The sequence below is a fragment of the Choloepus didactylus genome, chromosome 11 (genome assembly GCF_015220235.1).
Source record: "Choloepus didactylus isolate mChoDid1 chromosome 11, mChoDid1.pri, whole genome shotgun sequence".
Classification (NCBI taxonomy): domain Eukaryota; kingdom Metazoa; phylum Chordata; class Mammalia; order Pilosa; family Megalonychidae; genus Choloepus; species Choloepus didactylus.
In genome coordinates, this window is record NC_051317.1 from 61,671,920 (window position 1) to 61,686,934 (window position 15,015).

Genomic DNA, 15,015 nt, shown 5'->3' on the forward strand with positions numbered 1-15,015 from the left:
ATATTTCTAACAAATTCCCAGGAGATGCTGATGCTGCTGGTCCGTGGACCACACATTGAGTAGCAAAGACAGACTGTTGAAGTGCTGCCATTTCAGCCATACCAGAAGCGAGAGAGCCACCCTGCTAGCCCTCAGCAGGGGTGTGTGTCCCTATCATTGGGCCTGGGGTTGGAGGACTGAATGAAAGGATTTTATATGCCCCCCACTTCCACTGCATTCTTGGCTTATCTAAAGGAGGAAATAAACAAGAGCAAAATTTCTCATAAAAAATATATTGCTATATAGACTCTTAAACTGACATTTATCTTTAAAAGCAAAGGCCGCATTTTTAAAATTAGACATAAAAGCCAATGTAGAGATAAAGTGAAGGATGTTCGTCATTTGTTTTGCATCCACTGTTTTATATTCCTTCAGGGGGAAATTTCAGCTGAAGTGAGGTAATGACCTCAAAGGGCTCATTAGGAAAGACTTAAATGTTTCTTCTCTGGAAATTTTAGGCTGTAATTAAATTTTTCATCACTTAAAATTTGCCAGACCATAATTGGTGTTGACAAAAATGTAGAGACATAACCCTCATGTTGTTGGTGGGGATGTAAGATAGTACAGTTGATGTGGAAAACAAGTTAACAGTTTCCCATGAAGTTATATATAGCATTACTGTATTACTATATGACCCAGCAATTCCACTCCTAGGTGTGCACCCCAAAGAAATGAAAACATATGTCCACACAAATGCTTATACATGAATGTTCATGGCAGCATTTTTCATAATAGTCAAAAGTGGCAACAACCCTAATGTCCATAAATTGATGAATGGATTAAAAAAAAAATGGTATATCCATGTAATGGAATATTATTCAGCCATAAAGAGGAACGAAGTATTGATATGTGCTGCAACGTGGACGAACCTTGAAAACATTATGCTAAGTTGAAGGTAGGCACAAAAGGCCAAATATCGTATGATTTCAGGTTTATGAAATGTCCAGAACAGGCAAATCTGTAAGGACAAAAGGAACAGTAATGGTTGCCAGGGACTTGGAGGGATAAGGGAATGGAGATTGACTGTTAATGGGTACAAGATTCTAGAAATTAGATAGAAGTGTTTGTTGCACAGCTTTGAATAAACTAAAAATCACTGAATTATACACTTTTAAATGGAGAATTTTAGGGTATGTATATTATAGCTAAAAAATATTAAAATTTGTTAGTTTTGTTATTCAGTCTTATCTTAATTTGTTTTAATGGGATCACATTTCAGCATTATACCTTTGTTTTTAATCATTTATCACCAGGTTTCTCATTTCTCAACTTTGGCGCTACTGATGTTTTAGACTAGATAACTCTTTGTTGCAGGGGCTGACCTGTGCATTGTAGGATGTTTAGCAGCATCCCTGGCCTCTACCCACAAGATGCCAGTAGCACCCCCACCATTAGTCAACAATCAGAAACCTCTCAAGGCATTGTCATATGTCCCCTGGGGGGCAAAATCACCTCCCAGTTGAGAACTATTGGTTTACCTTTAGTCTTCCCACTAAAAGACAAGCTCCATGAGGGCAGGGACTTTGTTTTATTCTCCACGGTTTCCTCTCTATTCAGCACAGGGTCTTAGTGTCTTAGATACAAAGAAACACTAATATCATAGTAAATATGTGAGTGGGTAAATGTATTTAGCTATAGTAATAGAAGTACGTATAAAATATTCAACTGTAGAAATATCAAAAGTACCTGCAAATTCTTTATCTAGTTGTGGGTTCTTTTAGCCAGCTGCTTGGGACACAGGCCATTGGAGGGCACCAGCTGTGTTCTTAATTAGCCATGTGCTGGGCTGGGTGCCATCTGCTCTCTAAGCCTGACATAGCCCTACGTACAGATGCCCATCTGCCATTTGGAGAAGGGTAGCCTCCAGCTCATCAGTCACCGGGACTGACACCATTGATAAACCTACATTGATCAGCCACAGCATGAGAAAAAAAAATCTACTCATTGTCATCTACAAATCTAGGTTCAGTCACTAGTAATTTGTGTTTTTCTACCTAACGGAACCCAATTTTCCACTTGAATATATTCTTAAAAATTGACTCTGCTTCTGGATCACATTCAGAGGCTAAATATTATTGGCTTGCTATTATCAAACCCTGCTTCATGCCCATGAAAAGAACCTAAATATTAGCAGCTCAAGAATGAACTTTAGAAAAGACTGGTCATGGGTGGTTCTTTGTGGGCAGCCACTCTCTACAACTTTGTTCCCAAGTTTCCATTCAATGGAAATGCACATGGCTTTTATTCCACTCTTTTTCTTTCTTGCTTCATTTCTTAAGCAGTCATGATTCTACTTTAACTTCTGTTAGCGTGTCTTTTCTGGATGTTGAGACACTTTTTTATATTACGCAGCACATCGTGGACTCTGTGCCTTGCCTTGTGTTGGTGAGACAATAATAATTGATGGCATTTTTTTGCATGTGTATTACCTGCTTCATATTTTTCTGAGTGTTTTACACATAACTTATTTATTCCTCACAACATCCCATTTTACAGATGTGGAAACTGTTGTACAGACTGTTCAGTAACTTGCCCAAGATCATACCCTCATAAGTGGCAAAGTGCAGATTCAAATGCTCTTAGTTTTACTCCCCTGAGCCTTTAAAGACCACGTGTATCACTTCTGCAGTATCTCACTTCTCATTACTCTTCCTCATTTGATTACATATTTTTGTTCTTCCTCTCAAGTTGACTAAAGTTATAATGTTGGAAGCTTTAATTTCCTAAAATTATGGATATTAGGAATAAGGACCAGATTTCCTGAAGTTAATACCTTGAAATAAGTGGATATACAAATTAAATATATGGAAGAAATAAAGGCAGTTAATTTCCCCCCCTTGCCCTTCTGTCACAGTGGACTTGACTCGGTTCTTGATTAGTAGCTCCTTCTAGGTGTAGAGGCAAGGGGAATGAGAAAGAAGGCAAGGCTCCTATCTTCCAGCTGCTTTCTTTTGGAGGAAAATACATAAATAAAATGATCCAGTCCTTTTTGTTGGAAATTATTTGTTCAAGTAAAATAATATAGTTTGAACACATAAGTGCTCCTATAATACAAAGAAGATGAGTTGCTATTTCTTTGTCTAATTTGTGTCTAGCTTCTTCTGTAATTGTACACCTTCCATAAAAAAACAGGCAAAGCCAAACCAGTATACTCATCATTTTGGTTTTCTTTTATGTGGAAACTGATTTAGTAAACTCTTTCAGACTATAGATACTATGTCCCAAGTTAAGTAGTAAAGTGATTTTCTAACTAAAATTCTATGGCAATGATCATATATTATTAGATAAAATGTAGGATATTTTAAGGAGTTAGAGTAACTAATAGATACCATATGTCTTGATGATTATTCCTTTTATATTTTCTTATTCTAAATCTAGCCAACAGAACATCTTCTTTTACTTCTAATTCAGTACTGAAGAACCCTTGCTATTCCATAGAATATGCACATAGAACCTAAATACTTTCCAAATTTTATACAGTAGTTGTAGCATGTACTTTGTACGGGTAACACTGAGTAAACAACTCCTTCAGAGTTTACATCAAGTTAGAATGAAATAAAGCCTCAGCCTGGTGAGAGGGCCCTGGAACTGATTTAGTTGTGTATTTTCAGAGTGCTGATTATGTTTTGCAATTACAGGGACAGTTGGGCTGGTAGAATGTGTGTGGGTTTTGTTTGTTTATTTGCTTTTTTGCTTTGGCTTTTGTTTTTGTTATTGTGTGTGCATGTGCATATGTTTTGTGGTTGGGGTATTGCTTTTTCTCTCCAAACCAAATCCACAGTTTAAAATCTGAATTTCAGCATTCCTTCATTGCATAGCAGGGCCTTCTGGCCTGAGTGCTGGCTCTCACTGAAGTCAGCTCTTTTTCTTATCTTTGGAGACGTGTATTTTTTTAAATTAAATTCAGTTTTATTGAGATATATTCACATATCATATAGTCATCCATGATGTACAATCAGCTATGATTGTGACTCTTAGGCACAACTATAAGCAGGTTTAGCCTTGGAGAGGTGTGTTTTTGAACTATTTTAAGCTGTTTCCCACTTTGGCCTAAAAGCATGTCATGAAACTTTTTTGAAGTTACTTTTTTGAAGTTACTTATATCTTGTATAATTAAAGTTATATGGCACATTCTTCCATCAAAAGCATTTTAGCCAAAATGTTCAAATACCTTAAATAAGCAGCTCTGTTACATGTGCAGTTGAAACATTTATTAAAAATGCCAGAACTTGCCCTTACAAATATTTAATCAAACAATCTCCACTGGCACTTAACAGTTGATCTTCGAGGATGCCAATACACACACTTCCTAACACTGGTGTCATTCAGGGCCCCTGCAGCAAAGTGATGGCTGGCACCTTCAAATAGGATTATTGATGAGAGTTTAAAAAAGGAATTATTTACAAGTATCTGCAAAGGTTAAGGGAAACCAGCAAGGTTGGGAAAGCATCCCTGGGCTAGCAACAGTGGGAAGCTGTTTAAACTTGAGACCTGCAGGGACAAGAGGAGCGGGGAGGCAGCCTTGAGAGAAGGGCAGCCACTGCCAACCTGTGGAAGGGAGGGAGCCAGAGAGATGATGCCCAAACTCTTTCATCCTCTTGTCTCTCATAAGTACCTTCCATTGGCCAAACCCAGCCAGATGCCAAAGGGCCAGGCAGTCCATTAGAGGTCTGGCTCCTGGGCTGCAGAGCCAAGTGGAGAAGGTTGGAGATAGAATCTGGAGAGGCAAGGAGAATGTTCAGCATTAGCAAGTATTCCCAAGAACATATTTAAATAGTTTCTTGGCTTTGCTCCCATTTCCCAGAAATGCATTCTCAATGACAAGGAATGGTGATAGTGGAATTCTTTGTGTATCTGGAAAAAGGGATCAGAAACTTCTGCCTAAAATGATACATTCTTCTCTATCCTGCTTTCCATCCTTACCCTCGTGTCCATTTGTCTTGACATAAAAGTCATGGCACAAAAGTCAAGCAGCAGCTTTTATATAGCATCAGAATTAAAAAAAAACAAAAACAAAAACTGGAAATTGGAGTCTTCTTTGAGAAGCACTTTGAAATACTGAAATGTTTAATTAAATGAACTAAGAATGATTTTGCTAACTAAAAACATGACATTAGACATATGCAATGTAAAATTGCAAGCATAAATATTTGTGCTCTAAGCAACTGTTTCTAAGTTTGTCCATTTTTATTTATTTGTACTTTGTTCGTTTTATATGTAAGTGCTGAACATTTAGGTAAAATATATGAGGGAAAATTATAAATTGGGAAAAGAGTATGATTATTCTGTTTTTCCAGTGGGGCACAGACATTCTGTAGGAGAATAGTTCAGGAGTCCACAGAATAGAGGAAAAAGTCAACCTCTGATGTGAACAGGATAAAACACACACACACACACACACACACACACACACACACACACACACACACACACACACACACACACACACACACACACACACACACACACACACACACACACACACACACACACACACACACACACACACACACACACACACACACACACACACACACACACACACACACACACACCCTCTCCCATTCTTAGTTTCCTGGATTCTTCAATAAAATGTTTTCCAGGCATTCGAAGATATCCTTTTAGATTTATGTCAAGGACTTTAATTTTAAAAAGCAGTTTCCTCATAGAATGACTTAGGGAGTGTTCCCTCCTTTTCAAGTTTCTCGAAGAGATTGAACAGAATTGGTGTTAGTTCTTGGAATGTTTGGTAAAATTCCCCTGTGAAGCCATCTGGTCCTGGCTTTTCTATTTTGGGAGATTTATCATTACTGATTCAGTCTCTTTCGTAGTTATTGGCTTGTTGAAATCTGTTTCCTCTTGGGTCACTGTAGGTGGTTTGTGTATTTCTGGGTATTTATCTATTTAATCTACGTTGTCTAATTTGTTGGTGAACAGTTGTTCATCATATCGTGTTATAGTTCTTTTTATTTCTGTAGGTTTGAGAGTAACGTCCCCTTTTCATTTTTGATTTTAGTTATTTGTGTCCTCTCTTTTCTCTGTCAGTCTAGCTAAATGTCAATTTTATTGAGCTTTTCAAAGAACCACCTTTTGGTTTTTTTTTTTATTTGTTCTATTGTTTTTTATTCTATTTCATTTATCTCTGCTCTAATCCTTGTTATTTCCTTCTTTCTACTCACTTTAGGTTTAATTTGCTCCTTTTCTAGAGGCTTCGATTGTGAGGTTCGGTCTCTAATTTGAGATATTTTTTCCTTTTTAATGTAAGCATTTAGAGCTATAAATTTCCTTTTAAGCACTGCCCTTGCTGCATATGATAACTTTTGGTACATTGGGTTTTCATTTTCATTCACCTCAAGAATTTCCCAATTTTCCTTGTGATTTCTTCTTTGATCCGTTGGTTGTTTAAGAGTGTGTTGTTTAATCTATACATTTTCTATTTCTCCCCGTTATTTATTTCTAGCTTCATTCCATTATGGTTGGAGAAGATACGTTGCGTGAGTCAATATTTTTTAATTTATTGAGACTTGTTTAGTGACCTAAGATATGGTGTGTCCTGGAGAATGATCCATGTGAAGTGTTCTATATATGGCTGTTAGATCTAGTTTATATAGAGTATTGTTCAAGTCTTTAGTATCCTTATTGATCATCTGTCTAGGTGTTCTATCCATTATTGAAAGTGGTATATTAAAGTCTCCTACTATGCATGTAGAACCATCTGTTTCTATTTCAAAAATACATTTGCTTCATATTTTGGGGCCCTGCCATTAGGTGCATGTACATTTATAGTTATTATACCTTCTTGTTGAATTGACCTCCTTATCAGTATATAATGACTTTCTTTGTCTCTTGCAACAGTTTTTGACTTAAAGTCTTTTTTATTTGATATTAGTATAGCTACCCCAGCTCTCTTTTTGGTTATTACTTTCATGGTATATATTTTTTCCATCCTTTCACTTTCAACCTGCTTATGTTTTTTAATTTAAGGTGAGTTTCTTGTAAACAGCATATAGTTGAGTTGTGTTTTGTTAATCCATTCTGCCAATCTCTGACTTTTGACTGGAGGGTTTAAATTTAAAGTAACTACTGATAATGCAGGACTTTCTTTGGCCATTTTACTATTTAATTTTTGTAAATCTTTTACCATTTTTGACCCCTAGTTCTTCTGTTAATGCCTTCTTTGCTATTTATTTGATTTTTTGTATTGTACAATATTGAGACCCTTCTCGTTTCTTTCTGGATGTATTTTTCACATATTTTCTTTGTGGTTACCATGGGGTTAAAATTTAACATTCTGAATATATAGCAACCATTTTTTATTTGATACCAACTTATCTTCAATAGCATACACGTACACAGTTCCTTTACCCCTCTGCCTCCCCATCTTTTTTTGAACTTGGTGCAGATTATATCTTTGTACATTGTATATCCAAAACCATATATTTCAGTAATTTTTATGCATTTTCATTTTAGTGCCTGTAAGAAGTGGAATTACATACCAAAATAAGAAGTAACAAGTGGAGTTACATACCAAAAAATATAATACAACTGTACTGGCATTTATAGTTACCCAATGGTCATCTTTACTGGAGGTTTTTATTTCTTTATGCTGCTTTAGTCCACTGTACAGTGTCCTTTCCTTTCAGTCTGAAGAACTCCATTTTGCATTGCTAGGTCTAGTGACAATGAACTCCGTCAGCTTTTGTTTATCTGGGGATGACTTAATCTCTCCTGCATTTTTGAATGTCTGGCTGGATGTAAAATTCTTGGTTGGCAACCATTTTCTCTCAGCACTTTTAAAGTATTTCAACCTACTGTCTCTTTGCTTCCATGATTTCTGATGAGTAATCAGCACATAATCTAACTGGAACTCCCTTGTACGTAACACATTGCTTCTCTCTTGCAGCTTTCAGAACTCTCCCTTTGTCCATTGCATTTGATACTCTGACCACCATGCCAGGGCAGGTTGGAACAATGGGGCACCCTCAGAGCCAGGCGTTCCAGTGATACAAATTAGCTAATCAAAATCAGTAATCAGCTGTCAGACTGCACACTCCAAGATCTTGGGGCACTAGGTCTTTACATCCCACCTGAGTACCAGCAAGCTGCACCAGGGGCTGGGATTGATTATGTCCTTGCTGCCTGCTGCTAAGCTGATGGGGTTGGTGATGTTCGCCACTGGCCGGAGAGTGCAACTCACTGGTACGTACTGTGATTTCCAGCTATTTCTTCCCACGCTTTCCTGGATGCCTTACAGTGTTCTGCCAGACTCCAGAGTCTCAAAATAGTTGAATCAAATGATTCCTGCCTGTTTAATAGTTGTTTTGGTGGCAGGAGTGGTTCCTGGAGCTTCCTACTCTGCCATCTTCCCACAATCCTCATACCAAAGCCAAGTAAAGAGACCACAAGAAAGGAAAATTACAGACCAATATCTCTTATTAATAGAAGGAAACTTCTTCAACATGATAAAGACCATATAGTGAAAACCCACAGCTAAAATCATATTTAATGGTGAAATACTGAAAGCTTTCCTTCTAAGTTAAGAACAAGACAAGGATGCCCACTGTCACCACTGTTATTCAACATTGTCTTTGAAGTTTTTGTCACAGCAGTTAGGCAAGAAAAAGAAATAAAAGGCATCCAAATTGGAAAGGAAGAAGTGAAGCTTTCCCTATTTGCAGAATACATGATCCTAGCTATAGAAAATCCTGAAAAGTCCATATCAAAGCTCTTAAAGCTAATAAATGAATTCAGCAAAGTGACAGGGTACAAGATTAATATCCAAAAATCAGTAGTGTTTCTGTCAAGCAATGAACAATTAGAGGAAGAAATCAAGAAAAAATATCCATTTACAATAGCAACTAAAAGAATTAAATTTCTAGGAATAAACCTAACCAACGAAGTGAGGGACTTGTACCCAGAAAACTACAAAACATTGCTTAGAAGAATCAAAGACCTACATAAATGAAAGGATATACTGTGTTAGGATTGGAAGGGTAAATATTATGAAGATGTCAGTTCTACCCAAAGCGATTTAGAGAATAGTGCAATCCTAAGCAAAATCCCAACAGCCTTCTTTGCAGAAATGGAAAAGCCAGTCATCTCGTTCATCTGGAAAAGTAAGGGGCCTGAATAGCCAAAGCCATCCTGAAAAAGAGGAAAAAAGTTGCAAGACTCATGCTTCCTGATCTTAAAACTGATTGCAAAGCTGCAGGAATCATAACAGCATGGTACTGGCACAAGAACAGACATATAGACCAATGAAATTGAACTGAAAGTTACAGAAATCAACCCTCATGTTTATGGCCAACTAATTTTTGCCCAAGCTGCCAAGTCCACTCAATTGGGAAAGAACAGCCTCTTCAACAAATGGTGCTGGAGAAACTGTATGTCCATAAGCAAAAGAAAAAAGGTGAACCCCTACCTCACATCATCTACAAAAATCAACTCAAAATGGATCAAAGACTTAAATATAAAAAACCAAAACTATAAGAATCCTGGTAGAAAACATAAGGAAGTATCTTCCGGACTTTGTGTCAGCAGTGATTTCTTAGACTTTACACCCAAAGCACAAGTAACAGAAGAAAAAAATAGATAAATGGTCCTCATCAAAATCGAAAAATTTTGTGTCTCAAAGAAATTTATCATGAAAATAAAATGATAACCTACATAATGGGAGAAAATACTTGGAAACCACATTTCCAGTAAAGGTTTAATACCCAGAATATATAAAGAAATCTTACAATTCAACAACAGAAAGGCAACCCAACTTAAAAAGGGCAAAAGACCTAAATAGACATTACTCCAAAGAAGATTTACAAATGGCCAAAAAGCACATGCAAAGATGTTCAACATCATTAGCCATTAGAGAAATCAAACCCCAATGAGATACCCTTCCATACTCATTAGAACAGTTACTGTAAAAAGAAAAATTGGAAGTTACAAGTGTTGGGGAAGTTGTGGAAATAGGAATGCTCCTTCATTGTTGGTTGGATTGTAAAATGGTGCACCCGCTGTGGAAGACAGTTTTGCGGTTCCTCAGAAAGTTAAATATAGAGTACCATATGGCCTGACAATTCACCTTCTAGGTATATTCCTCAAAGAATTGAAAGTAGGGACTCAAACAGATATTTGCACAGTGATGTTTATAGCAGCATTATTCACAATTCCCAAAAGATTGAAGCAACCCAAGTGTCCATCAGCTAATGAATGAATGAACAAAATGTGGTGTTCTAGTTTGCTAATGCTGCCAGAATGCAAAACATCAGAGATGGATTGGCTTTTATAAAAGGGGGTTTATTTGGTTACACAGTTACAGTCTTAAGGCCATGAAGTGTCCAAGATAGCACATCAGCAATCGGGTACCTTCACTGGAGGATGACCAATGGTGTCCAGAAAACCTCTGTTAGCTGGGAAGGCACGTGGCTGGCGTCTGCTCCAAAGTTCTGGTTTCTTTATGGCTTTCTCCCAGGACATTCCTCTCTAGGCTGCAGTTCCTCAAAAATGTCACTCTCAGTTGCACTTAGGATGTTTGTCCTCTCTCAGCTTCTCTGAAGCAAGAGTCTGCTTTCAACGGCCATGTTCAAACTGTCTGTCATGTGCAGCTCCTGTGCTTTCTTCAAAGTGTCCCTCTTGGCTGTAGCTCCTCTTCAGAACATCACTCACAGCTGCACTGAGTTCCCTCTGCCTGTCAGCTCATTTAAATAGCTCCACTGATCAAGGCCCACCCTGAATGGGTGGGGCCATGCCTCCAAGGAAATATCTAATCAGAGTTATCACCTACAGTTGGGTGGGGCACATCTCCATGGAAACACTCAAAGAATTCCAATCTAATCAGCATTAAAATGTCTGCCCCACAAGATTGCATCAAAGATAATGGCGTTTGGGGGACATAATGCATTCAAATTGGCACATGTGGTATGCACACACAATGGAGTATTATTCAGCTATAAAGAGGAATGAATTTCTGATACATATAACATCACGGGTCAGCCTTGAAGACTTGTTGAGTGAAATAAGCTAGACACAAAAGGACAAATATTGTGACCTCACTGATATGAAATAATTAGAATATGCAAATTTATAGAGTCAGAAACTAGAATATAAATTACAGAGGTTGGGGTGGGTGTAGAGAATGGGAAGTTAATGTTTACATTGTACAGGGTTTTTGTTTGGGATGATGGAAAATTTTGGTAATGTACGGTGGTGATGGTAGCACAACCTTGGAAATATAATTAATAGCCCTGAAATACATATTTGAATGTGGTTAAGAGGGGAGATTTTAGGTTGTATATATGTTACTTGAATAAAAATTCTAAAAATATATATCCATAGTGAACCCTAGAATAAACTGTGGACTGTAGTTCATAGTACAATTATAGAAGTGTTCTTTCGTCAATTGCAGCAAATGTACCACATTAATGCAGAGTGTTAACAATAGGGTAGTATATGGAAACTCTGTATTTTAAGTATGATTTTTCTGTAAAGCTACAACTTTTCTAATTAAAAAAAAAAATAGCAGTGTCTAAGAAAGTTCCTATTTTAGGATTATAAATTGAAGTCCAGCTTCCTGACAACTCACCTCTCCTGCCCTGCAGTGATCACCTATCCTCCTAGTAAGGAGCCCCAAACCCCCAAATCATCCATAGATTATCACCTTATGTTCTTCAGACAACAATTACTGAAGTACAATTGTGGCCTACAGTAATGTTTCGTTGTCAAATGTGTCTGCAACTTCAACTGCCCATAAATATGGTATGCAATCCAGAGGTAAATTGAGAGGCCTCTGAGTACAAAAAATATAATGTGTGTAGTTTTTTTTACATTTATTTCAGCCAAAAATTAAAATATACATATTTTGAATGTGTACGTATGTGTGTGTACTAATCACTAAGCCTGGCACTTTTATCTTTAATGTCATATGGTTACCCTTTTGTTTAGATACTTTTGATTCAGGTATCCCTTGGTTATGGAAGATAGCAGAGTGAACAGCTTAGAACCAAACACATAGACATCAAGAATGAGCATAAATATTAGGGCATAGTAATCTGGGGACATTTAGATTGGTATTCCTACAAGCAGAGTTCAGTCAATGATGCTCTTGATGGTGACTCCAAATCCTCAGGAACAATTAGATTGTATTATGTGTTCTGTTACAAAGACTGGGGAAATTTTAGAAACTCCTCACCAAGATCAGAAGCATAAGTAGCACCATTTAAATGTGAACTTTACTTACTATAACATTATTACTCCACAAGACTGAAAAATGGAGGTATTGTACTTTTGGTTAAATTGTATTTAATCAGGAATTCCATTTAAACAAGTCACCACATTCCCAAGTCATTCCATGTGATCAGTTTTACTGTATTGTAATGACTCTAAAGAGACATAATACATGAATTGCTATGCAAATGCAGAAATACTTGGTGTGATCAGCATCAGATGGATTAGAACAAGAGAATGTTAGAGCTGGAGGAAACATTAGAAATCATCTGATTTAATTCCCCTACTTTACAGTGGAGGAAATTTAGGTTCAAAGAGGTTAAACTAACCTCCTAAGGACACACAGCCAAAGTATGGCTGATTTACAATCAGAATTGTAGTATCCTTGTTTGATGATCCAGGAGTCTGTCTGTCTTCGCTGAATTATTAAGAGCAGAAGTCTGGAGTCTGACTGACTTGGGTTTGAATACTAGTCCTGGCATTTGCTAGTTGGGTATGAATAAGTGAGAAAATACTGCCTGGGCATTAACTCAGAAGTACAGAAACTAAGGTGCTAGGTGGGAAGTGTCCTTGGAGGTAACTCCCTAATACAGAACTGGAAACTGGAAGGCTTGTTAACCTCTCTCATCGGGAAGAAGACAGAACAGGGCAGGCCTCTGTGGTGGAGATCTTCCCAAGAGTTTTGACTGTCGCGGCCTCTAGGCTTGACTGCCTGGTGGAATTGTGTTTTCCTGCTGCTCACGGAAGTGCCCTCACTCCTGGGGCCTGCAGGGATGGTTGGAATGGCCTTTGGATGTCAGTCCTTCTTTTAATGACCAGTCCAGGCAGGCTGAGCATTTTTTGTATGCCCAAGTCACATTGATTTCCAATCATGGACTTTTCTTAATGCTTTTTGCAATGGACTGACTGTAGACACCAGCATCTAATGGAGAGAGTAATAAGACTCACTGCAAAGGACTGTTATGAAGATGAAAAGAGATAATGTATAAAGGTACATAGTAAGGTGCATGACACACTTCCGAGATATTGTGTGCAGCTGTTGTTATTCAGCTACAACACAACAGTGGATTTGGCATTGATGTTGCACTTTGAAGTAGACAAGTTTCTCTTTATAGAGCATGTTACTTAAAAACGGTGGTTTTGCTGAAAGTACTAGACAACAGGAAAAGTTTATTATTTAGGAATTGAGTCTAGTTGTGATTCTTTATTGCTGCTTTCCGAGGAAACAAATAAGTAGTGGAATCTTCCTACTTCTTTCAAACATGGTCTTTGGGTGAGAAGACCTCAGGTCAAGTTCCTGCTCCATCACTTAAGAAAAGGTGTCAATGAGCACATTACTTGGCCACTCTTAGTCTCAGTTTCCTCTTCTTTAAAATGAGGTTGATAATAATACCTGGTCATTGGGTATCTGTGGAGCATACGTGAGAGAAAGCTCACATGAAGAGGCTTTGTCAGCATGGCTATACGAGCAAAAAACATTGCCAGAGATCAACTCAAAAGAGTGGACATCTTAAAGTGATTGTATTTACCTCTTTTTCCAGTTTTCATCTTGCTGCTGCCAGAGGATACGTGGAATGCCTCAGGGTCATGATTACACATGGTGTGGATGTGACAGCCCAAGACACTGCTGGTATGTGGTTTTTATCTCTCTCTTCTTTTTAAATTAACTTCATTTATCAAAAGATAAGTAAATATATATAAAAAAATACATTTCCAGATAAAATAAAACAAAGGAACTGGAAAAACAAATATCCTGATATAACTTCATTGATATAACTGATATAACTTCATTGCTTCTAGTATGTTCCTACCATACCACAAAAAAATTAACAAACCATAGTCATTCTTGACTCTGGTTTTTATTTCTTATGTCAACAGGCCAGCCCGAGAGTAGGTGGTACATACTCATTGCGGACAATTTAGAAATGACAGAGAAGCCCACAGAAGAAAATACAATCAGCGCCAATATTGAGGCTCTGACATGGTTTCAGGCATTTGTCTGCCTTTACAAGTGTGTTTCCATCTTATTGTATGGTCAGCAAACTAAAGACTGTATGCTTCATATCCTACAGTGTTTTCTGAGGTTATATGTATGGATCAAGCAGTATTCCCTGATTTTTGGGTTTTGAATGGTGGTGTGATGGAGTGAGTTATCTAGGAGTTTATTTCATCCACTAGTTGAGGTGGGTCTATGAACTGAAGCCAGGATCCTCAGCTGGACCAGCTCTCCTGGTTCTCAGCCTTCATTGTGCTTGGGTCCATCAGGATCACCTGGAGAAATGAAAGAAGGGAGAAAAAGAGGAGGGAGAGGAAGGAGGAAGGAAAGAAGGGTGGGAGGGAGAAAAGAAAAGAAAGAGAATATGGAAGAACAAACGAAAAGAGTAAAGGGTACATACACATGCACCCAGGCCCTAACCCCTGAGATTCAGATTCCATTTGTCTGGAGGTAGCCCCCATTGGTACTTTTTAAAAGCTTCCTAGGTGGTTCTGATGTGCAGCCAGTGTTGACAAATGAGCATGACAAAGGGGATTCTGCCACTGCTGGTCACCCCAAAGGACCAAAGCAACTACTGATGGCTTTTCAGTTAGTTCTCTATTGGACTTGAAAATCTTTAGCCTCTAATAGGTTTATGTTAGTTCATACTGGAACATGACCTCAGTCTAACTCTTTAGTCTTTAGGCTTTTCATTAATCCACAAAGGAGGCACCTCTCTCCCTGAAACGCTGACCTCCTCAGAGTAGTCAATTTGGGTGGGC

At 37.8% G+C, this 15,015-nt stretch overlaps 1 protein-coding gene across 5 annotated transcripts in view; it reads left to right on the top strand.

Moving 5' to 3' along the window:
• Nucleotides 1–15,015, top strand: part of RAI14 (retinoic acid induced 14) — a 171,880-nt gene that overhangs the window by 106,567 nt on the left and 50,298 nt on the right. For all 5 annotated transcript variants that reach the window (XM_037798792.1, XM_037798790.1, XM_037798791.1 and 2 more), the window contains one exon: nt 13,800–13,888. In XM_037798792.1, coding sequence (XP_037654720.1) covers nt 13,800–13,888 — 89 coding nt within the window. The remainder of the gene's footprint in view (nt 1–13,799; nt 13,889–15,015) is intronic.